Source organism: Mus musculus, chromosome 16 (assembly GCF_000001635.26).
Source record: "Mus musculus strain C57BL/6J chromosome 16, GRCm38.p6 C57BL/6J".
Taxonomy (NCBI): Eukaryota; Metazoa; Chordata; class Mammalia; order Rodentia; family Muridae; genus Mus; species Mus musculus.
In genome coordinates this window covers 31,659,928-31,686,016 of record NC_000082.6, presented here as the reverse complement: position 1 = coordinate 31,686,016, position 26,089 = coordinate 31,659,928, and the positions used below count along the sequence as shown (strand labels likewise).

General features: G+C 40.7%; 1 protein-coding gene across 21 annotated transcripts in view; it reads right to left on the bottom strand.

Moving 5' to 3' along the window:
* The window catches only part of Dlg1 (discs large MAGUK scaffold protein 1), a 209,914-nt gene extending 187,340 nt beyond the window's left edge, over window positions 1-22,574 (bottom strand). For 10 of the 21 annotated variants that reach the window (XR_003951751.1, XR_003951752.1, XR_001781789.2 and 7 more), the window contains exons 1-4: window positions 21,696-21,917; window positions 21,147-21,196; window positions 20,311-20,442; window positions 1,723-1,889 (exon numbers count right to left, since the gene is read on the bottom strand). Coding sequence is in view for 17 of the 21 variants with exons in the window: in XM_006521761.4 (XP_006521824.1) it covers window positions 1,723-1,889; window positions 20,311-20,442; window positions 21,147-21,165 (318 nt within the window). In the remaining 4 variants the exon portion in view is untranslated. Of the gene's footprint in view, window positions 1-1,722; window positions 1,890-20,310; window positions 20,443-21,146; window positions 21,197-21,695; window positions 22,083-22,528 lie in introns of those variants that run through there. The other 11 variants (NR_045516.1, NM_007862.3, NM_001252433.1 and 8 more) reach the window with 5 other exon arrangements.
* Between the last annotated feature and the right edge of the window lie 3,515 nt (window positions 22,575-26,089).

The following is a 26,089-nucleotide window of genomic DNA, read 5'->3' as shown; positions in this document are numbered from 1 at the left end:
ACCTTAATGATTTTTTTTAAAAACACAAGCCTTTTAATATAGGACTAAGATAATAAATAGGGAAACTCTAACTGGGGGGTTGGAGAATTGGCTCAATAGTTAGGGGTTAGAAGCATTTACTGCTCTTGCAGGGGACCTGGGTTCAATTCCCAGCACTCACATGGTGACTTATTACTATCTGTATATCAGCCCCAGTGAATTGTATGCTCTCATCTGACCGGCTCAGACACCAGGCATATATGTGTCTCACATACATATATAAAGGCAAATGACCATACATGTAAAATAACCTAGAAAACAGTACCTGTCGAGGTTTATCGTATGAGAATCATTTCTGTAAAAGAGAAGCACATGCCTCACTAACACTCTGGAGGCCAGGCCTGGATTCTAGGCATGTGCTCTGGTCAGTGACATCTTGCTCCACTCTCACAGGCAGAGGACAGACCTAAACTTTGGCATAAAGCTTCTTTTATAAGGACCACTTATGACAAACAATCCCTCATGGCCTCCCCACTTCTGGGGTCAGGGTTGAATCCAGGGTCTTAGGCATGCCAGGCAACTTACTTTGGAAGCAACACATTTATCTGAACCACAGAAGTAACTACAGACATTTTTAAACTACATTTGAAACAGACCACAGGATGAACTCTCATTATAGCAAACAATGGATCAACTAAAGAGGATGGTAAAAGAAATTATCCAAGAAAAAAAGTAACGTTTAAAAAGAGAAAAATAAGAATCATACACAGAGAAATGTGTAAGATTCTATCAGGGTTACTAAGAGAACTAACTATAAATTTAATGTTAAAAAGTCTGATATCCAAAGATAGACTTGTAAAAATTAGCTAGCCTTAAGCTGGGTCAGTAATTTTCTTTTAGATTTCTCTTTTTTTTTTCAGCTTTAAACTGTAGGAGAGGGATTATATGTGCTCAATCACACCACTCTCAAATGCTAGTTATGCAACAACATATTAAATAAAGAGAAAGTGAAAACTTGGACTCTTCATTCCTAGTGTGCTTCATAGCTGCCCCCCCCCCCCGACTTATTACTCATCCAACAGAAGCTGATTCGATTCCCCAAGCACAGCCTAGCACTAACCAGAGGGACTAGAATCCAATGGAGAGACAAGCACTTTTAAATGACTGATGCTGCTCAGACGGAATCCTCATCACAAAACGCTGCACCACATCCAACTCTACTAGCAACAGTACAGCACAGCCAAAAAAAAAGAACATTACCAATTATAATGGTAAAGATAAGCTATTAAAACTCAAAGACGTTAGCAGTTTTAACTACAGAAAAATGTAAAGGCCAATGCTGACTGGAAGGACTGCTAGTCTTCAGTGAGTTGTAATGCCAATCAACAGAGCATCAACAGAGTTTCAAGCCAATCAACAGAATTCTTAACATACATAAGGGCTCAGAGCCATAATTGTATTCTTTCTTTAGTCAAGAACACCAAGAAAATCATCTTTCAAACTACAATGGACATGTTAATAATTATACAAATGGAGCTTTCTGAGATCTACCACCAAGACACTAATTTCCTAAAACAAGTATTTCAGACCTCAAACAAGTTAAAAACTTTAGACAGAATCAAGATTCTTGACACTTTTAAAGAATATTTTAATTCTATTCTCTATCTCATTATTATTTCCAAAATATACCCACCTTAAAAAGAAAATTGATCACTGAGTGACTTCAGGAAAACTTTCTCTTACCTCTACTGGAGGGCTAAGGCTGCCGGGCAGGGTTTCTGACGTCACGGCAGTGCTTGGAAGGCTGGCAATCTCCCAAGTAGTCACAGGCTGAACTGGTTCACACTGCTTTGAATGATCCACACATTTTGGATTATCAAGTAAGGTCACTTCATAAAATTCTTGAATATCTATAGATAAAGAAAAATAAAATCTCAAAATCATTTACATCTACTAAACTATGCAATGTTTAAAGGCCTCTTTAACTATTAGAAAACTAAGTCCAATTCTACCACAGACTTCTTTTTCCCCTGAAGACAGGGTTTCTCTGTGTAACAGCGCTGGCTGCCCTGGAACACTCTGTAGACCAGGCTGGTTTCAAACGCAGAGATCCACCTGCCTATGCCTCTCAAGTGCTGGGATCAAAGGTGTGCGCCACCAACCACGGCTCAACCACATACTGTTAACAGGTTATTTCCTCGTTTCATTATGTCACATCAAAACCTGCAAGGCAAGTCTTAGAAAGTTTACACTTCAAAAGTTAGCGTGTTTTTGAGAGATGGCTCAGTTAAGACTGCCCCCTGCTCTTGCAATGGACCTCAGCTGGGTCCCAGCACCTATGCAAGGGAGGACACCACTGCCTGAAGCTCCAGCTCCAGAGTATCCAATGGCCTCTTGTGGTCTCTGAAGGCACATCCACATAACCCTATACCCAATACACATTCATATACCGTTTCAAATGTAAACAGTGACGGTGCCATGGGTGCTTAGCTAAGAAGCCACAGCCAGTGACAAATGGTGGAATGGAGAGTGGCAATTTTCTTTGAGGGTATTACAGCGACTGGTTATGTCACCCATGTTCCCTTCAGCAGATGGACCATACCCATGCACATAAGAGTAGCCCTAATTAGACTCAATAGATCATTAAAAACTGTATTGGAAATAAAGGTGAGAAGTAGGTATGGGAGAAGAGTCTAGGGGAACTGACTGGGAAATTATAGGGCAAATATGATCAAAATACACTGTAAACATACATGTGTAAAATTTTCAAACAAATATATTTTAAAGTGCTGTGTTAAAATCCTCTTATCAATTAACTACAAAAAATTACTAACCCTCTGATAATTTGTCTTATTGTGTAAACTGTGCAAGAATTGAGCATAGTAAAGTGTCTAGCATGTTAGCATATAATATACTCTTAATAAATAGTGGTAAATGTCATTATTATAAATTGTTCAGATGAATCATTACTAATATTTTACATCTTTATCATCACTATTCAGATTGGAAATGTAAATCCTCATATGGTTTTAACTGTCCTTCTAACTAAAGTGAAAAACTTTTTTTTTTAAACAGAATTTTTTTTTCCTAAGATTTATTTATTGATTATATGTAAGTACACTGTAGCTGTCTTCAGACACTCCAGAAGAGGGAGTCAGATCCTGTTACGGATGGTTGTGAGCCACCATGTGGTCGCTGGGATTTGAACTCCTGACCTTCGGAAGAGCAGTCGGGTGCTCTTACCCACTGAGCCATCTCACCAGCCCTTTTTTTTTTTTTTTTTTTTTTGATTTTTTTTTTTTTTTTTTTTTTTTTGAGACAGGGTTTCTCTGTATAGCCCTGGCTGTCCTGGAACTCACTTTGTAAACCAGGCTGGCCTCGAACTCAGAAATCCACCTGCCTCTGCCTTAAGTGCTGGGAGTAAAGGCGTGCGCCACCACCGCCCGGCGAAAAACATTTTTAAAACCAAACAACTAGGACATTTCCAACTGTAATTGTATGTCTGCAAATCTAAGAGGAAGTGAGAAACAATCACTTCAAAGTATGCAAAAAGTATGAAAGAAACCAAATGTTTATTCAGAAGAGTACAGAATAATTTAAAAGGAGTCATATGAGCTTACTATATTATAATATTAGCAGTGGCTAGTCACACAGCTCAGTAATGCTGAGTGACAATTACCTAATGTTTAGATTTCACACTGTGAGTTCTTGAGTCACCTACTGGTATAATTTATAATTTTTTAGAGAGTGGGAACGGTTTAACAGCCAATATGGGCATTATCCAGAATAAGTCACAAATAACTATAAATAACATTTAGAGTAACTTTTATTTCTTGTTCCTTACTATTTTAAAGGTATCATCATACTCTTTAAAAACCTATTTCCTTGGGCCAATGAGACAGTTCAGCAGGTAAGGGTGCTGGTCACCAAACCTGATAGCCTGAGGTCAATCCCCATGATCTATAGAGTGGAAGGAAAGACTGACTCCCACAAGTTATCCTTAGGTTTCCACATTCAAACAGTGGCACTTGCATACCCATGCACAATTATAATAAATGAAATGTAATAAAAGTCTTTTGAAGCCCCAAAATTCACAAGACAGTAGGGACAAAGTAGTTCTGTTTGCAGTTTTAACAACCAGAAGAAAAAAAAAGTAAAGTACTAATTAAAATTAATATTTTACACTGAAGATGAAATCAACCCATCTCACCAGCTGTTAAAATTATTACTGGGCTGGAGAGATGGCTCAATGGCTAGGATGGCTTTTGCAGAGGAGTGGGCTTTGGTTCCTGGTATATATTTAGTATATTCTAACTATATGTAATTATACTTAGTTTAGTTAGACTGGCTTTTCTTTAAAATGTTGTGTGTGGTACATTTGCCTGCAAGTATCTGCATATGCAAGCAGTGCCCTTGGAGGCAAGAAGAGGGTGTGAGACCTCCTGGGTCTGAAGTTACAGTCTGCTGCAGATGGTGGAGATTGAACCTGGGTCCTCCAAAAGAGTGGCTGGTACTCTGAATGGCTGAGCCACTACCCTAGCCCCTCATACAGCCCTTCCTAATTTGTTCTATTTAAACTCCTGCAGCTAGAGGATAAAATATCAATCCTATTTTAGCTGTATCAGGATTTATACAAAATGAGCTGAGTTAACACCACTTAGAATGACTATTATAAAACAAAACAAAAAATAAAAAGCAAGAACTAATAGGATATGAAGAAAAGTAGACCCCTTCTTTACTGCTCATGAACGAACGTGTAAAATGGTAAAACTGCTACTGAAAATGGAAGGAGTGGCTTCTGAAAATACTAAAACCCAGATTTACCATGTTATCCAGCAACCTCACTTCCTCGTATCATACAGAGAAAAAAAAAGAGACGGAACCAGACTGAAAGATCTGTATACTAGTGGTCACTACAGCATAAGAGCCGAAAGGTGAAAATACAATTATCCTTCAAAACTGAATGAATAAAGTACAATATGTATGTACAAAGAAATATAATTTACCCTTAAAAGGAAATTAAGTCCTTAATAGTCTATGTAGAAGAATTAATCTTGAAAATATCCTTGGGCTGGAGATATGGCTCAGCGGGTAAGAGCACTGACTGCTCTTCCAAAGGTCCTGAGTTCAAATCCCAGCAACCACATGGTGGCTCACAACCATCCATAATGAGATCTGATGCCCTCTTCTGGTGTGTCTGAAGACAGCTACAGTGTACTTACATATAATAAATAAATAAATCTTTAAAAGAAAAAAAGAAAATATCCTTAAATGAAATAAGGCAGACATAAAAGGACAAATATTATATTCATTCCATTTGTATGAAGTATTCAGAATGCCAAATTCAGAGACAAAAGGTGAACTGCTCACTAGGAGTCAAGGCGAGAGAGAGGTCCTGTAAAACAGCTACAAGGGGTTTTGTTTTCTTATTTGTTGTTGGAGACATAATTATTGCTCAAAAAAAGAATTTCAGTTTGAGTTGAAAATAATTAAAAATTAAGATGCTAAATTTTATATTATGTATACTTTGCCACAAAGCAATAAATAACTAAAAAACAGAAGAGTTCTGGGATGAAAACTGTAAGAGCTTTCACAAGAAGGCAGCCTATGAAAAGCTACCTTATGGGCATGGCATGGCATGGCTGTGGTACACATGAACTCACAACAGCTGCCCGTGCACACACAGGGCTTATATACAAACAGCCCGCACACAGTCACAGAGGGAGAAGGGACCCATGGGGCTCCACCTCAAGGAGCTAATGGTCATAGAGGACTGTTGGGAAAGAGGAAGCTACTGTCTTACATTACCCATATTCTGGTGGAAAACTTCACACCCATACCCATGCCCATGTGAGTGGCCCTGGTTAAGGGTGGTGGGTCACAAGGCAAAACCAAACAGCCACCTGTAATTCCATCGCCAAGGGATCTGATGTCCTCGCTGGACTCTGTGGGCACCGGGCAAGCGCATGAAGACAAAGACCCATACATGTAAAAACTAATAAAAATTAGTAACAATATATATATTTTAAAACCCAGCAACAAAAATGTCTTTGGAATGAGAAAATTGAAGGGGAAGGGTTGGGGTGTAACTCAGTGACCCTGGCTTCAGTGGTCTAGTGGGGTGTGGGGATGTGTGCGCACATGCACATACACACACATCAGTAAACATTTTGTTATGTAATTATGTTATTTTAATAAAGTAAATTGCTGTTTTAAAATATGAACTTATCATGCTCATACATCTTTTTGAAAATTTTCATCCTTAGATTTACAGAAAAATTGAATGGAAAGTAGTTCCACTTCCTTACCCCCACATTCCCTGTTATTAATAGCTTATGTAGCATGCATTTATTAAAACAGACAAGCTATTAATTATCACTATCTAAAGATCATAGTTTACATTAGGATCATTTGTGCTGTACACTGGCTGACTTAAAATGTACATCCGTTGTTCTGACATATTAATCCATCCGTCTGATACCAAACAGAACAGTTTCATTGCCCTCTACTCCCCAAATTCTGGAAACTACTGATCTTTTTGCAACCTCTATAGTTTTAGAATCTTTCATTTGAATTAAACTGGCATATCATTTATATGAGCATTTCATAACAAAAAATCCTAAATGCGTATTCCATTTTTTTCACCAAATAACTCTGTTTTAGGAATGTATCCCAAGGTAGTCTTTGGAGACTGTCTTCTTTCCCTTGACAATACATGTAAATTTCCTGTCTTTTTATGGCTTGTTGGTTTTATCTTTTTATAGTTAATATTCCATATTGTATGGTTCTACCACACTTTGTTTATCAAGAACATCTTGACTCCTTCTAACTCTTACTGATTATTAATAAAGCTCCTATAAATTATACGAGGGTGTTTTGTTTTGGCACCTTCTAAGCTACATCCCCAATACCTTGGTTTTACTGTGTGTGTGTTGTGTTGTTTTGTTTTGAGGAAAGAGTTTTGGGTCATGGTTTCCAAGGTGTTCAGTCCATGGTCATTCGGCTGTGTCTCTGGACCTGCTGTAGAACATCAATGGGCAGGAGAGTGTGGCAGAAACTGTTTACATTACGGTGGCCAGGAAGACAAGAAAGGGGGGCTATAAGTAGGTTTTTAGTGGACATGTTTCAACTCTGGGTAAATATACGGGAGTGTAAGTAACTGCTAGGTAATATGGTGTGAGTAATCTTTAAGAAACTGCCTAAGCAGTATTCTGATGTGGCCATGCTGCTCTGCACACCCATCAGCAGTGTATGTTACTCACATCCTTACCATCAATGCCATATCAGTGCTTTGGATTTTAAGCATTTTGAAAGGCATGTGGCACTACGTAGATTTTTGTTTGCTTGGTTTTGAGCAGGATTCTGCTCTGTATCCCAGTTTGGTGTAAGCTGTTGTTACATGGGCTTGAACTTTTATTCCACTGACTCAGTTTAGACATTTTTATTGACTGTGCCCTATGATATTTTATATTAGACATCTTCCTCCTATATATTTACTTGCTATTTCTGACTACTTTAGTCTGATATTTTGCATCTTCTCACTTTCTGTGGCTTCTTTTCTTACTGTCAAATCTTACATGGTTTTTGTGTACTTGGGTACCAGTCCTTTGTCAGATAAATGTTTTACAATTATTTTCTTACTGGTTGTGACTTGTCAGTATTTTTTCCACCAAATAAAATACTTCCTCATAGATTAGCAATGTTCTCTATGTTGTGTTAAATTATTGCATAGTCTCAGGTCAGTGTCTAGACCTTCTATTTTGAGCCTAGGTTAGTACTGCCTTAGTTCTTAGCTTGAGAAACATTACGTGAAGTGTTTCTGTTTAGGATGATGCATGTTACCCCAAACTGTAAAGTTCCTTGGCCTACTTGAAAATGCCCATCCTTGTGCTTCTTGCTCCTTCCTCAGCTCCGGACCTTTGAGGCTATTAATGGAATGCTATACTTCCAACTAAGAAAGTAACGAAAGCAATGAAAATCTTTTACATGAAGACTTCTCAAGTAAGTTGGTTGATTTTCATGGATTTTTTTTTAACGTTAACTGATTTGCTTGTATGCAGTATGTGATGTGAGTACAGGTGCATGCGTACCACAGGCACATGTGAGAGTCAAGGGACAGCTTTCAGGAGTCATCCTCCTCTGTTCTGAGGATTGAACTCAGGTCATCGGGATTGTGCTTCAAGCATTGTTACCCACTGAGCCATCTCTCTGGCCCCTAGAATTGTTATTCTAAATACATGTGAATGATTCTGCGAGCCTTAGGACTAACTCAAGGTGTTTAAGTTTTCATCTCTTTCACGCATATGTTCAAGCTTTTAGTGACCTTCTGACTGACTCTTAGTTTAGCCTAAACTCAAGGCAAGCACTCTGAGACCATGAAGGAAGAGTAGGGCTGCAGTGATAAGACAGACCCAGCAGACTCCAGCAAGGCTTTCAACCATGAGTCATCTCAACAAGCAGTTTCCTCTAAGACATATCGGAGCATTCCTGTGTTTTCTTCTATCGTTTTTTTCTGCTAAGGCATCACCATTTTCACAGGAAAATATTTTTTCAGAGTAATGATAAAATTGTAATCAGTTATCCTATTTCTATTTATTATGTGTATCTGGTGAGCTGTCTGTGGCACCTTCAGGGAAGGCTGGAATCAGTCTTGGTCTATGACATACCAAGCACTTTTTACCGCTGTACTCACTTATTTTCTAAGTGAGCATCCAAATTAATGGTTGCCTAGGGTTACTAAAGGACTTATTCACACTGGGTAATAAATGTGCTAATTTCTAATGACACCCTAGTGAGAAATACAATTTCTGAAGCATTATCATTTTTTTCTACAGTTATATACTGTTTTCACAGTGTGTATATAAAAGTATGAGCATTCCTTATTGTTGAGATTAGATATTGAAACACATGAATGAATGAGAACTGAGAAAAAAATCAACATGATCAATTTCCTTGTTGATTTGTTTATAGTGATGTAGCCTTTACTTGCTCAGACAACTTTAGGTGACCCTCATACTGCTTTCAATGTTTCCTTCACAATTTGAAAACATGCTCAGTAATAGAAGTTTACATATATAATTAAGTTGCTATAGCAGCTTAAACCACAGCCATCACACATTTATTAATGTACCCTTTTAGTGCACGTGTGTATATCTATGTTGTACATAAATAAATGAGTGTGCCGCTAGGGATTAAACAATACACATAAATTAAAGTGTTTTTTAAAAGTCTTGAATATAGGTGAATACTTTCATAAATGCTGAAGACAGATTAAGATAATACTCTTGGGGATTAAAGTATCAAGGATAGCCTTTCTAGACATGATACCACAAACATCAAACACATATCTATACTGATAAATCTAACCAGAAATAAACATGAGGTTTTAAAATCCAAGTTTACAAACACACTACAAACCAGAGTAGTTACTTGTGATTTACATGCCAGACAGGGTTGATACGCCTCGTGTTAATTTTATAAAGAAAAAAGAATGGGAGGAAATATACTGACATGAACAGGGAATTCAGAAATTAAAATAAAAGATCAAATCAGTATAATCAACCAATCAGAGGAGATAATATTAAAAGATATATAACACTCTACACTAAGTCAAACCAGTCATCTTCTATATACTGTCTAAAATATTACATTGATATAACATTAGTAAGAGTACTTTACAAATTACAAGGAAAGCCTTAAAATGTATACCCTTTCACCTAGTAATTAACTTCTGGCAATTTATCCTACGAATATAATAGAGAATGCAAAACAGAACAAGTCCCACCTGCACTGGTAGATGTACACATCTGTATGTCTATGAATGTAATGTTTATCAAATCATATAAAAATCTGAATTAAAAAGGCTGGTTCCTGGAAAGCTATTAACAGAAAAATCTATATTATATAAACAGTCATTTAAGATGATAAGAAACTGACATTGAAATCTTCTGGCAAATTTTGGGAAAAATAAAAACAATTAAGTATGGCACAGATAATTCACACATTTATACAAATTCAACGACAGTACCCCAACACACACAAAGCAGTTCTCGCTGTCAGCCCACCAAGTAAGTGGCTCTCACACACACAAGACGAGGTGAAGAAGTCTGTCCCTCTCTGTCTCGGTATTGTGTGCAGTGGGGACTTCTTGCTGGACCTCTCTATGCAGAGTGTGCTTCTTTAGTTCTAAACAAGTCAATGATTCATCTGGTATTCATCTAAGGAAACTGAAATATTATGCCACTAGAGAAAAAAGTTATAGTCATGATATGTTAACTAGATGCATTTTTTTTCAAGATTTACTTTATTTCTGTCTCAGTTACCCGCGCCTGTATCTGTGTATATTTGAGTGTGTGCATCAGAATGCAAATATGTACACATGAATGCAAACCCCCCTGTACTGGCTGGTTGTGTGTCAACTTGACACAGCTGGAGTTATCACAGAGAAAGGAGCTTCAGTTGGGGAAATGCCTCCACGAGATCCAGCTGTAAGGCATTTTCTCAATTAGTGATCAAGGGGGAAAGGCCTATTGTGGGTGGTGCCATCTCTGGGCTGGTAGTTTTGGGTTCTATAAGAGAGCAGGCTGAGCAAGCCAGGAGAGGCAAGCCAGTAAAGACCATCCCTCCATGGCCTCTGCATCAGCTCCTGCTTTCTGACCTGCTTGAGTTCCAGTCTTGACTTCCTTGGTGATGAACAGCAGAATGGAAGTGTAAGCCGAACAAACCCTTTCCTCCCCAATTTGCTTCGTGGTCATGATGTTTTGTCCAGGAATAGAAACCCTGACTAAGACAAATTGGTACCAGCAGAGTGGGGTATTCCTGTGACAACCTGACCATGTTTTGGGGAGGACTGTGGAAGGACTTTGGAACTTTGGGCCAGAAGACCCATACAGTGTTAAGAGCTCTGTCGAATGTTGTGTAGGAGGTTGGAAGATAATGTTGAGAACAGTGCAGAAGATGGAGGCCTGGCTAGTGAAATTTCTGAGGGAAGATTAAAGACTTTTTTCAGGACCATTGCTAGTTTGATTGTGAAGATTCTGTGGTTCTGGTTAGCTGGGGCTGAAGAATCAGCTGTGATTAACAAGATACCAGAACTACTAAAGCAAAAACTTTGCATTACTGGGACTATTGATGCTGGTTAGCTGGAGCTAAGAAATTAGTGGTGATTAAGAAGAGACCAGCATCGTTGAGGTGACATCTTCTGGGAGGTGTTTTCTGAGAACAGAGAGGCTGTGTTCCAGAGATAGCCAAGGTTGTACCTTGTCCTGTGGCTGGACTTGGTAATATTTAAGAGTTACCCAGGTGGTACTGTTTTTGAAGGCATGAAGGGGTCACGCAGAGCAGCTGAAGCTCAGCACTGTGAGAGGCCATGAAAGGCCATTGGTGAAGGTGCAGCCTCAGTTGCAATTAATGGCCCAGGACTGAAGGAGTCATGCAAAGGAGATGAGGCTTGGCACCATGAAGAGAGCCTATGAGAGGCTATTGTTGAAGCCAAGTTACAGCAGGAGACAGGTGTGTTTTGGAGATGCCAGTACCATGAGATGACCACTAAGAACAGCAGCAGCAGTGGAGTACAGGCAGCTGGAGCCTAGACGACAACGTGTGTGCTACAAAGGGCATGGCTGGAGAAGTGACCCAAGCCCTTGGAGGAGCCCAGAAGATCGTGAGTTGGATCCCAGACATTGGATGGTTGGAGATTGATTTTTGCTTTTGATTGTGACTGTGCCCTATTTTTCCCTCTTGAAGGAAGTTTTTTAGTGAAGCCCACAGTTAAAGAGACTTTGAATTTTAAAGTACTTTGTATTTTAAAAGATACTGGATATTTTAAAGGAATTGAACTTTTAATATGTAAAGACTGTGGGACTTTTAAAGTTATTTAGATCTTGGGGATGAATAAGAACTAAGGGTTGAGGCTTACTAGTGATGTATTTGTGTGTCAAGTTTGTGTGTCAATTGTACTGGCTAGTTTTGTGTCAACTTGACACAGCTGGAGTTATCACAGAGAAAGGAGCTTCAGTTGAGGAAATGCCTCCATGAGATCCAGCTGTAAGGCATTTTCTCAATTAGTGATCAAGGGGGGAGATCCCCTTGTGGGTGGTACCATCTCTAGGCTGGTAGTCTTGGTTCTATAAGAGAGCAGGCTGAGCAAGCCAGGGGAAGCAAGCCAGTAAAGAACATCCCTCCATGGCCTCTGCATCAGCTCCTGCTTTCTGACCTGCTTGAGTTCCAGTCCTGACTTCCTTGGTGATGAACAGCAAAATGGAAGTGTAAGCCGAATAAACCCTTTCCTCCCCAATTTGCTTCGTGGTCATGATGTTTTGTCCAGGAATAGAAACCCTGACTAAGATACCCCTGAAGACAGAAGTATAGGTATTTGTGAGCACCTGACATAGTTGTTGGGAACTTGACTGAGTTCTCGGCAATGGTAGCAGGTGCTGTTAGCCTGACATCTTTCCAACCTGTCCTTCCATGCCAACTTTAATCAGTTCTCACAGAGAAAGCAGCTTTCCTGTTTTGTTTTGTGTAAGATGTTTTACAAAATCGAAGTACTTGTACAGATACAAAGAACATTTACTTGTATTTTACAAAAACTAAGGTTGTCTAACCTTAGTAGAACACGTACTAGCCTTATGATAGATTCCATTTTGGAGTGCTACAGGGAGTAAGTCTCGAGAGCAGGATGACAGTGAAAGACAACCTGAAGTTGCAGAAGGAAAATCATCTATCAGTTTATGTGACAGCTGAAGATACTCAGCATACTTTTAAGTCAAGGTACACTGTAAAAGCCACTTGAATTCCCAAAGAAAATACCCTACAACATTTGATGACTATACCCAATTTATATTTCATACACTGGAAACATGGCAGATGTCAAAGTGGTACATAAAAACAAGTTATCTCCATTCTTCAGACATCATTTGACTAACACATGAATATTCCTTTTAAGAGGTGTATGACTGGTAGTCACAAGGTGGACCTGAAGTACCGCCTTATGCAAAAAAATCAACAGTGCTAAAAAAATGAGACACATCATAAAAGCACAAGAGAGAGCTTGAGGAGGGCACCCTGAGCTAAACCTGAGACAGTCTACACATCAAAATCATTAGGATGGTAAAATGAAACCACTGAAAGAAACAACACTCTGCAAAGTTCATGGCACACAGACAGAAAGGGCTTCTTGTAAAATAAAATACCAAGTGTTAACTGGGAAACACAGAGGAATGTTACTATTAGGTAACTATCACTTTTCAATAACCACAGTAACAATTACTTCAAACAAGAACCATTTATGATTTTGCTCAAGAGTAATATATGTAAACAGTCCACATATGCTTGTAAGGAAAAAGCTACTAGAAAGAGAAATAAGACAATATATAATCAGGTCATCAGAATTAAAGTTATCAAGGAAGGGGAGATGACACTGTATATTTCTGGATACACAGAATCCTAAGCCAAGAATAGAAAATATGAATGTAATTACAAACATCTGATAAACCCCAAATGAAAAACATTATATAAAAACGTAAGAGCAGGAGCTGGAGAGATGGCTCAGCAGTTAGGAGCACTGGCTGCTCTTCCAGAGGACCCAAGTTCAGTTCCCAGGACCCATATGGCAGCTCCAGGAATCTAATGCCTCCTTCTGGCCTCCATGGGCACTGCATGCCTGTAATACATATACATACATACATGCAGGCAAAACAGTATTACTTATAAAATAAAAATCATCTTGTTTAAAGGAGGTATCAAGAGGAAGTTATTTTATTAAAAAGTGTCAATGTTGGAGCTCCTTGGAACAGAGGCAGGAAGACTTCAAGCTCAGAGTCTGTCTGGGCCACAAGGCAAGCTCAGGGGCCATCCTGGTCAACATACGTATAAATTTAAAAAAAAACAAAAAAAAAAAAAACAAAAAAAAAGCTTTACAAGTGCCATGGATATAGCTCAGAGGTAAAATGTTTACTTAGCAACACACACACTCAGAGAGCGAGGGGGAGACAGAGACTGAGACTGACTGACTTACAAAGAGACAGATATCATCATAAAAAGTCAAGAGAGAGGCTGGAGAAAGAGCTCCAGGTAGAGACATGACAACTAAAAGGAATACCCAGTCCCCACCTCGATCCTATACGGAGGAAAGATTTCATCTTACACCGAAGAAATAGCTTAGAAGTAGTTACAGATGATTTTACATCTCTGTTATTCCATGGTTTAAACGAAAATTCAGCCAGGTCCAGCAAAATCATGCTGCTGCAACTGGAGTAAGCAAATAAACAACTCAGCCTAGTTAAATCAAAACCACACATGTAAAGATTAAAAAAAAATTCTCTTCATTCCAGTCTAATCCATAGCTTACTTATGCTTTCCTGGTCAACCATCGTACACACTTAAAAATACAAGCTCGTGACAGGTTAAAATGTAACCTCAGTTACAGTGAGAGAACCACACAGAGAGTGCTAAGTTCTCAAATCCTGATTATAAAGAAAAAAAAATCAACTTATTATAAACATTTTCCTTGAAAATGATACTTAAAAAAAAAAAAAAACCAACCCTACAGACCAGCATGTCGTAAACTTGTTATTATGCTTATTGCATTTAATGTAATGACAATGAACATAATGATAAAGAATATTTTAATTCATGAAGCAGAAGTTCTGGATTCAAATTAGAATTCAATTTTATACTACACAAGTTAGTATCTGAGGGTTCTTGGGTAAAACTAGTTATTTCTTAGTGCCTCAGACATCTAATATATAAAGTGGTATAACCATCTCATTGCTAAATATACCTCACAGGACTAAGGACTAAGTGAAATATTGAAAATGTAGCCATTATTACTTTTTATACCATCCTCAGCAATACAATTTTCATGGGTTATCTGAGGTCTTGGCTAGGAAAAACAAAGCTTCAATGAAAAAGAATCAAACAATCTAAACATACTTTGTTTTCCATAGACATAAAAATGATGAAGGGGAAGACAGAAAGGAGCTCAAATTCATGAAAGCCATCCTGAGATAACATCTCACGGACATGGATGTCCATCATCACAAACACAAGGGGTAGCCAACGGTGGCAGGAATAAAAAGGAAAGCATGCTACACTACTGGAGGGAATTTAGATCTATGAAGCAATTTAGAACTACCAGACAGCCCAGGAACCCCTGATGCATCTGGGAACAGATACAACCAGAGGAGATAAAATCACCACCTTGTAAAGACATCTACGTGCCCATGGTCACTGCAGCACACTCATAATACACAAGACAGGGAGACAATCTAAACGTCTGTAATGGCCCAGAAGCTTTAAAGATGTGCTGTGTATGCACATAGATATATATTCATACATACAAATTCATTCCTTAACAACATGAATGGACCTAGAGATGCTGTGCTAACTAAAATAAGGTGTACACATAAAAACACTGCCTGGCTTCCCCTGGATGTGGAATGCTTAAGGAAGAATGAAGTTTGCATACGGTGAGGATCAATCTGTGGGTGAGGGAGACCCAGGAAAAGAGGTTAAAATAAATGGGATATATAGGAATCTAATGTTTAACATTAGGATTAAAGCTAATAAAACGGAACGGTATTAGGGATCTTTGTCAAATTAGCAGATTTTAGCTGCTTTTGACAAAAAATAAAAGTATGCAAGATACATTAACTGCCTCACTATAGTTCTATTTTACTATTTATCCATGAATCTCATAACATCATTTTGTAAACCTCAAATATACATGTTAAAATCTAACATCAATAAGGTTCACTACAGCCTCACCGGTGACATGGTTACTCTGGCCCTGATCTGTGTAGCTCCTAACCTTGGCCAGAGGTTTCTTTTTACAGTGGGCAGTAGTTAATGCAGAGGTTCATATCTGACCCAAGTGCTCAGGATAAGTGTGAATGCTCAGACCCAAACAGGACATCACTGTCACCTTCCCACCAAGGCTCAAGGAACACTGTATAAGATGGGGTAGAAAGGAGGAGGGTGGGCGCTCTGAGCATGGCCAGTGTCCTCGTGACCCCTCAGAAGCTGGGGCTGCCTGCACAAGATCTAGCCAGGAGAAATCCCAGTATGGGTAGCTGAGGGGTTCAAGACCCCACAACCTTCTGAAAAGCTACTACTGGCAGGGCATGGCTGTTGGGGAAGAGAAAATCATGTTCTTCGTGTGTGTGGCCACTGGTATGTTGCCCATGCACATAAGCAGTACTAATTGGACTCAGTGAATTAATTTTTCTTGTTGTTTTTTGTTTTTGTTTTTGTTTTTTTGAGACGGGGTTTTTCTGTGTAGCCCTGGCTGTCCTGGAACTCACTCTGTAGATCAGGCTGGCCTCAGACTCAGAAATCCACCTGCCTCTGCCTCCTGAGTGCTGGGATTAAAGGAGTGCACCACCATCGCCCGGCGACTCAGTGAATTATTAAAAAAAAAAGAAAGAAAAAAAGGGAACATGAAGTTGGGATACTCCAGGGGTAGTTGCGGGGGAGAGGAATATGAACTGTAGATATTTTAAAAAATAAAAATAAGAAATAAAAAAAATTCTATTGAACTGTAGTCCAATGGTAGAGTGCTTATTTAGCATGGGTTTAATCTCCAGTATGCCTTCCCTTAAATAAAATTAATGTTTGCTATTTATTGCAGATTAAAAAAAATACCAATAAAATAAAATAAAAACATGCAAATCACATGACTAAATTTACCCAAAGATTTAAAGACAGATCTTGAAACCAGAATCCTGTCTACAAGGAAAGCAAGGTGTTAAGAAACAGTTACAATGGTAGACTTGGTATGACATCTAGTCTAGACTCCCAGGGTCACTCTGACTGAATCCCAGACACCTTAAAATCTGAGTATCTGGGTTCTGATGTAATCAAACCATGTTGAGTCTATCTAACCCCCAAGTTTTCAAATGTAATACTAGATATGGGAATATAAAATGTATTACATTTTCAAAGATGTTCCGAATGAATGGCAAAAGAATACTACTTTCTATTTATACAAAAAGAATCACCAGATATGTTTGGGACTAATTCTAAACAAATGTGCAAATAATGTGTTTTGTTGATATAATTTTAAATATTTGATTCTAAAGACAAAAACCTAGCTGAAGTCAGGCATGGTGGCACATACCTTTAATCCCACCTAGGAGGCAGGTAGATCTCTGAATTTGAGGCCAGCCTAGTCTATATAGGGAGTACCAGGCCAGTCAAGGTTACATAGTGAGATCTGGTCTTAAGGAAGGACGGACGGACAGACAGACAGACGGATGAACAAACTTAGCTGAAACAAAAACCTGACTGCTTTTCAAGAATTTTCAGAGGTTTGAATTATTATTCAACAGTACTACTCATACTCAAGTACTAGAACATTTTCTACATCTTATTAAATTGAGAATATTGTCAATTATAAGTTGCATCACTATTTTATGTGCCAGCAAATAATAATAATAATACAAACGGACTTTAAACCCACAACCAAACAACCAATTCATAACAGCAATACAAGTCAGATGTGATTGCTCACATCTGAACTGCAGCACTCAGGAGCCTGTCTGACTACACAGAAGAGAAAGCGGAGCAGGGAATGGGGATATAGCATGTATAAGATACCACCCACTTTCAGACATGTTATAAAATTTTAAAACAGGGTCCAGTGAGATGGTTCAGGATTTAAAAGCACTTGCCACCAACCCTGATGATCTGAGTTCACTCCCAGATCCTCTGTGATAGGAGAAGAAAATGAACTCCTAAAAGTTTTTCTCTAATCAACACGAGCACATGTGCTCACACACATACGTGTACACATACTCACTCTCTCTCAATATAATAAAAATAAAATCTCAAATGGTATCACAGAACAGATACAATGTAGTGTCTCCTTTCAAATAACCCCAAAGTATCAGAAAGCTAATGCATATATCAACTAGGGGCAAAGACTTAACATTTCCACACCACCAAACCCTACAGATGCATATAAACTTTAATTTCATGAAAAGAGTCAGTACTAACTTATTTCAAAGAATCAATAAGTAATAATAATGAAATTACACTCAGTGTATAACATGCTTCCCTGCTACAAACAGGTAATTCACTAAAACCTAAAAAACCTGAATTCCAAGCGATAGATAGTCAGGAGTCTAACTGCCAAGTGACTTTCTGTTAGCTCTGGCCACTGAGATGGGCGTTCCCTTTGAATCTAGACATTCATTCACATCCACCCGCTTAGAAAACAGAAAGTGCTACCACCGTAGGAAAAGCACTCAGTCCACGATTTTTCAGTATAATCTTGGACAAAATGGACTGGTTTTTTAACATAGGACAATTTACCAGCTAAAAAGCACATTGCAAAACTATTTCAAAAACAATGGTAAAAGATGTAAAGAACAAAATCTTAACAGCTCAAAGAGTTTCTGAATGAGAAACAAACATGAGAAATATTTTGTGGTGTTGGGTTTTTTTGTTTTATTTTGAGACGAGGACTATGTAGCTCTGACTCCTCTTAAACCCAGGTTGGCCTGGAATTCTTGATCCTCCTGCCTCAGCTTCGAGTGCTAAAGTGACAGTATGTGCCAAGAATGAATGGATTAGTGCAATACTATCATCAACGCAGTTATAACGCATAAAACCCAAATCTATTTCAACATGCCTGATGTTGGTACTTCTGTTCCACTAAATCTGATACTAATTAACTATAAATACAAAAAGACAAGTAAGTCCATCTGACAATGGAAGTCCATAAAAATCATAAAGACAGATAAAATTCTCTAGTACAAACTTAAATAGAAGATTATCAAAATTTAACTATGCATATTAATGAACATTCAAAACAGGCAAGAATAATATGTAACAATTGCCTCAAAACATAGCAAGTCCAACATGAAAAGGGTCAATTCTATTTACTTAGTTTTCTTAGGTTAGGCTTTCCCATACAGTAAGACTACAGTCTGTAAGCACATGTATATGTAAATGAGGACATAAAAGTCACACTGGTTTTTTTTTCCTAACATGTTTCTATTAAATGAAAATTTCTAGGTTTAATGTTGATCTAGTAAACTACATAACTAAAATATTATTTTTCTCTTCCTCATGTGCTGTTTTTTTTTTTAATTCCTCCATCCTTGGGAACCAATCAGGGGATCTACTTGAACCTTAAATTTCATGGCTTGGGAAACAAATGCAAAAGTGTCCACTCTAATATTATGGAAACGCTGACAAGCTCTGAGGATGGGTGACACTAGCAGCTCATCACCGTCCACCCTGCGGTGGCATGTCTTCAAGTCTGTAGTAACACTAAATTCTACAACACTGTATGCTCTATTAAGTCTGTAAGAGACTAGAACTCAGTCAAGAGCATCAATATCGCAGTAAGCTATCCAACAAGGCACACAGTGACAACAGTGTTCAGATCACACCGATACTCTGTCAACACACACACTGTCAGGCCTAGCTGCTGGGAAGTTACTGAGAACATGAACTTAATTGAGAAAGCGTAGGTCTTATTTGAACATGTTAGACAGTTGATACTTAGTTTTCTAAAGATCTTATTATTAAACCTAGAAGAAAATAAACCACCTGGTTCAGTAGTTTGCAAACTTTTAAAGTACAGGACAATAGCGGTCAGAGACGGACCAACTAGTTTAATACACTGGGGAAAATGTGAAAAACAAGAAGGTTCATTTTTAAAAGAAACTACTTACTTTACAAGTCTTAAAAGTCCACTGTTTGGTTTCCCACCTACAGTCTGTAGTTACTACAATAGCCTGAACTGGCTGAAGGAGTTCTCTGATATTTAATCCCTAACAGTGTCAGGAATACTAGAATAAGGTAATTAGACAGCATCATCTCTGAGATCATGTTTCAGGTCTAAAATTCATATTCCACAAATGGCAACTCTAACAGAGGGTGTGTGTGTGTGTGTGTGTGTGTGTGTGTGTGTGTCAGAGAGGCAAATGCTCTCAAGCACAGCAGCAGAGCCTTTCAAATATTTCCAAGGATTCCAGAGAAACACACGCCAACTACAAAAACACCAACAGTAGTTCAGTTGTCACGACTGGTGTCCTAAAACATTTCTACAACTTGTCCATATTCCAGCTGTTAACTCTAAGACATGAAACTGTGCTCTCAAAGTGCACAGAAATCACCAGACCAGAAGTTTTTCTGATAATTAAACATTTTTAGAAGTGACAGTGGCCTAACTGCAAAATAAAAAATCACTAGAGATGTCCTAAGTTAAGGACCATCTAGAGAGCCAAACACATTGTCTTTCAAATTCTAAGTTTAACATAACAGAGAAGCATCAGGCACTAGTACAGTGGTCAAGAGTAGAAAAGTTTTAACTCCCACCTATTAAAGCCTGAAAGAGGTTGCTCTGAAATATGTTAATAACCCGCTCTATGGAACTTCTGAGTTGTCTGTCTTCAGTTTGGCTTAGTTTCGATCGATATTCTTCCAACAGATGCAATGCTCTCTGGGTATCTGAAAAGACAAATACGGTGAAAATTTCATGTATATATTAAGGCTCTGTGTGTATCTGCATACATATTTACATGAGAGTGCTACACGCTACCTCTACAAGACATCTATAAGTTCCCCTGAGCCTCCAAGGCAAGGGCTGCCATCACTATATCCATATTCCATTCCCTACTAAGACAAATATTTTAAAGGCTTTATATCACAGCAGAGAAAGGAGAAAGTGAGTAGCCTGTGTTAGCTGTGGACTGACAGCTTCCAAGACTAAAAGACCGTCTAACTAAACTGATAGCAACTTGGTTTTTAGAATGCCTAACAGACAAGAACAAGTTATCTACAATTTGTTCCTATAACCAAAACGTGTTTCAAAACATTAATTCCTAGTTGCTCACAGAGTTGCTCACAAAATAGTGTTGATATGAGTGATAAAGTGAAATACTGAAGCAATGAAGTTTTGAAAAAGACATGGTAGGGGGCAGATTGCTTCTGTTGATTGCTTCTGTAATGACTACAGATGTCAAGAAGGTGTGTGCAACCAACTAGATGTTTCCACCTTCTGAAATGATGGGAAGCTCTGATACCATAAGGAATAAAAGCGAGAGCCTGCTGATTCCTCAAAGTCACACAAACCTTTTAAAAACAGTAACCACAACACTGATGTATGTTACAGCAAGTGACAGCCACAAAACAGTTCCAAAATAAATTCTCACCTTGCTTCCGGACCGGCATTTTTCTCCAGAATCAGGAAGGCGGCACACACCTTTACAAACACAAAACAGGAAGGAAAACTTGAACTAATGCAATGAACTGAATCGTGGATCCATTCGTTGCCCCCGCCCCACCCCACTTCACCCCACCCTACCCGACCCCATCCCCCGCCCCAAACTCTCGACTAGGGAAAAACTCCAACCTTGGTGGAACTGCCCACCTTCCAAAGTTTTCCCAAGTGGAAAAAAAGCAGAAGCCTCAAACCCCCAGCAGTGTCAGCCAAAGCGGAAAGCGAGTTCTCGGGGGTCGCTATGCCCCCTACAGATTAAGATCAGACCCAAGCCCGCTTCGGTAGGTGCCTCCAGAGCTCCCCCCTCCGCAAAGAGCACCTGAAGAGGAGAAGCCCGGCCGCCGCGGCCGCCGCCGCCGCCAAGGCGTGCTTGCCACGCTCCCCACCTGCTGCCGCGGGCCGGCCCGTGCCCAGCCGCGCAGCGCCCAGCCGAGCGCCCGGCTGCTCCCCCGGCCCGCTCGGGCCCCCTCCTCTCGCTTGCCTGGTTCCTCGTTCGTCTCCTCCCGGCGGCGACTCCAGCAGGGGCCGGACCGGACAGCCGCCGCTCTCCGCGCCGCTCATGCACCCCCCTCCGCGGCCTCCACACCTGCGGCTCCGCCGCAAAGTTCCCGCGAGCGGCGTACGCGGGCGCCCCGGGTGCGCTCCGGCCGGACTCGGAGCAGCTTCCCCGCCCGGCCCCGCTCCACGTACCCCGCCCCGCCCCGAGCTCAGCTGAGGGGGTGAGGGGACGGGGGAGGAGCTCCCCCTTCGGCGGCCGCACCCCCGCGCCGCTCTCTCCGCCTCGGCCGCCGCCGCTCGCCCGCTCGCCGCGGCCCGCGGCCCCTGCTCGTCCGCTCGCCTCCGGGCCGCCCCACCCCCGGAACCTCGCCTCCTTCCGCGCCCCCAGTCGCTCTCCCCCTAAACTTTCCGCCAAGATGGCGGCCCTGGAGCTGGCCTGCCGCGCGCCCACGTGACTGCTTTCCCCGACGCTCTCAGCCAATGAGAAGTGAGGAGGCGGCTCGCTCCGAGCCCCGGGCTCCGGGCGCTGCTACCGGGGTTGGAGAAGGGAGGAGGGCCGGGAGGAGGGCGGGGAGGGGGCTGGAGTACTGGAAGGAGGACCCTTAAGCATCCACAGGGAAGCGCCTTGCGGAGAGGAGCTCCGGTGGAAGCGGCTCTGGGGACAAAGGAGTTGACACGCGCTCTACAGGTGGCCCGAAGTGGCTTTGGGACAGCAAGCCTGCACGTTGCCCTAGCCCACCTCCGGTGGCCTGCGGTTCTGAACTAGCGCGCCGGACTCGAGTTGCTGGAGACTTTGAAAGAGAGAAGTGACCTCACCTGCGCTAGATCCCAAGAAACAAGCTCAAGACACCCCTCACCTCACTGAACACGTGCTGGCCAACTTCAAGAAAGGAAGAGTGCCTGGCACGCCCGGGGTGGATCCCCAACAGGGAAAAAGGAATTTGTGCGGAGCTGCGCACCAGTCACCCGCGTTAAGGGGCGGAGGAAGAAGGGACTTAGGAGGGGAAGGGGTATTGTATGTCTTCCACTTTTTGCTGGTTTTTAAATTATTCGTTTGTCCAGAAAAACAAAAAAAAAAAAAAAAAAAAAGGTTTGAGGAGTTTCATTAAGGACCGGATGTAAAGCGGAGACGGATTAGTTTGCTAAACGTTTGAGGGTTTCAGAGGATTTTTAGGTCTAAGTGGTTAACTCCTAGTACGAGCCGTTTAAACAAGTGAAAAGTTCAGTCGTTAATATTTCATTCATTCATGCCTGCATTCATTTGTGCGTTCATGAATGTGTCCCCGCCCAGAGATGCTCCCAGGAGTTACCCATCTTATGGCGGTCCCTTTAAGAAACTCACCTGTCTACCCCAGCGGTGGTGGCACAGGACTTTAATCCCAGAAAGGCTAAGTAAGGCTAATCTTTGTGAGTTCGAGGCCATCCAGAACAGTGAGTTCCAGAACAGCTAGGACTACACAGAGAAGAAACCCTGTCTCAGGTGGAAAACAAAGAAAGCAAGCCTCTCGCTGCCAGCCCTCACACCTAGTTTAAATTTCAAGCACCTCACAGCCCAACAAACAGTCCCAAGGGACACTTGCTCTAGAACTGAGCCTGAAGGGGAAAGTTCTCCAAGTCACTGACTCGAGCTGCTTTTGAGCAGCAGGAACTTCTCTGCTCCATAGCCCAGGAGAATTTTTCCAAAGTCGTCAGAAGTTCTTGAAGCAGAACCAGAAATGCAGAGATCCATGTGTGTCAAACCGTAAGGCTGGATCTGCTTGGATCCAGCTTGAAGATGATTCGCTTGGTTAAGGTTCTTGCCTATGAGCCTGATAACCTGAATTCCATCCCTGGGTCCCACATGGTGGAAGGAGAGAGCCTCCTGTTTGTCCTTTAACCTCCATGCACAGACACATTTAAAATCAATCTACCGGTACTTGTGTTTTAATTAAAGGGGGAGAAAGATGAGGGGTTTTTTGGTTTTTCAATAAACCTGACAGGCCTTTTCTGTGTCCTTGACAATGGAAAAGTCAGAGAAGAACCTTGCACGATAGCCATAACCCAAGTATGCTGATGACTGGGTTTCACTTTTGGCTTGTACCTTAGAATCCTAACTTGTGAGAACCTTAGGACTTTAGAGCTCAGGTAGATCTACCTCCTTTCAGAAAGTGAAAGAAAAACGTTCCCCGTGATATATAAGCGGATCAGTGGCCACAGCGCACAACTCGGCTCTCCTAGCTCCAACCCAGGGCGCTTTCCGCAATGAGTTCGAACAAGCAGGTTGGCAAGCAGACTTTTTTTGATTTGTTGCATTAGGCATGCTGGGGTCTTGATCAACAGTAAAAGCCACATTGCATAGAGGAAATCCGTCCAGAGAGCAAACGAGGAGGGCTCTTGAAAGAAGAGGGTCTTAACAGATGAGTGGAGGTTATTTAACAGTGGAAATGTCTCATGACTTTGTATTGTTGTCAAGGCTTCAATTGCTACACTGCCCATGCAATGGCTCAGTAAGGAGCCATTCTGTACCACCATCTCTCTGGTTTGCATGGAACCATTTTAAAAATAGACTTTCTTAGAATTCGGGATGCAGGGAAGTTTGTCCTCTCCTTGTTTTCACTCTGTCCATATATGTTCAATTGCTAGGAAAGGGAATGGGGGTAGAAATAGCAAGATCCAAACTGTGCCCTGGGGGACCCAGAGGCCCACAGCAAATGAATGAGGTTCAGTGAGCTCTTGCCAGGGGATCCTTAGGACTAAAATCGAAATTTGTGTTGGTCCTCAATGGCATCTTAATCCTCCCCCAAACAAAAAGAGGCAGTGATTACAGGCATATTGCTGTCCTCTGTGATATGTGTGTGTGTGTATGTGTGTATACATATACATACATATATCATTCATATATATATATGTGTGTGTGTGTGTATATATATATGTATATATCATGATGTCCAAAAACAGCAATTAAAAACAGGAATGAACCTAGCATTTATTTTTCCTTGAAAGGCTAGGACAGGTCCAGGTAGACTATGAGGGGACTTAACTGCATTTCTGTCCCTCTGCGTTAGTTACTTAGTGCTATATAGCAAGTTCCTTGATGCTTGAGAGCTTAAAAGTACAGTAAATACGATCACAGCTTCTGTGGGACAGGAATCCAGGAGCCCCTTAGTTGGGTGGCTCTGGTGCAGGATTTCAAGAAATTGCAGTCACCTGAAGGCTTTGAGTCTAAGGAGGTTCTGGGAGGCTGTCAGGGTTGAGAAAGGGTCTCACTATATAACCCCGGCTGGCTTGGAACTTTTTATGAAGACCAGGCTGGCTTCCAAATTGTTGAACTGCTGCTTCCCGTTCTCCCCTCCCCGCACTGGGGTTACAGGTGTACACCCCCAGACTCTGTCAGGAGGCTCTGTCAGCACGGCTAATTCACATGGCTGTTGGCAGGAAGCCTCAGTTTCTCACAGTGAAAAGCTCGACCTCACTGCTTTAGTGTCTTAATGCCTCAGTGACTGACTTCCCCGGAACAAGTGATCCAAGAAGGCAAGGCAGAAACCATAATGATTCTCATGCCCTAGTCGCAGAAGAAACATTGTTTTGGTATATTCTAGTTACTTAAAACTAGCTAATTTATAAACAAGAGTTTTATCACAGCACTGGGGGAGTCAACACGCAGATAGGAACCCATTCTGCTAAATCATTAATTCAGCCTTCCTAATGCTGGGACCCTTTAATATAGCTCCTCCACTAAATCATTAAATCCACCTTCCTAATGCTACGACCCTTTGAACACAACTCCTCATGCTGTGGTGATTCCCCAACCATAAAATTGTTTTCATTGCTACTCCATAACTATAATTTTGCTACTGTTATAAACTGAAATGCAAATATCTGTATTTCCTGATGGTCTTAGATGACCCACAGATTGAGAATTGCTGCTCGAAATGATGTCTTTTTTTTTTTTTCTGCATCTTCGTGAAAAGGGAGACAAACAGGCTCTCTTCAGCCTCTTTAGGGAGGGCAGAAACCCCATTTATAAGGGCTGACTTAATATCTCCTTCCAAGAACAGGTATTCAAGAACATGAGTACAGGAAGAAGACATATCAGGACCCATGGTAGATGCAGGTTCCATATCAGAGCATTCAAAGCGATGATGGCCATCTTTTTCCAATTAGATGTTATTTTCATGAACTCTTCCCTACATTTTTCACTTAAATGCATATGGCTCAATATATAACCTCAGACTTTTCCAACCTCCTTATTAAAAATATACATACAAATGTGTACCCACAAACCTTAAATAAAGGAAGAGAATAGAGGTTAAATCCGACCACAAAATTTTCAAGTTAACTTTTCTGTTGTATAGTTTAAAAGTCTCAGGAGTCATAAGACCGGCAAAGAAAGATGAA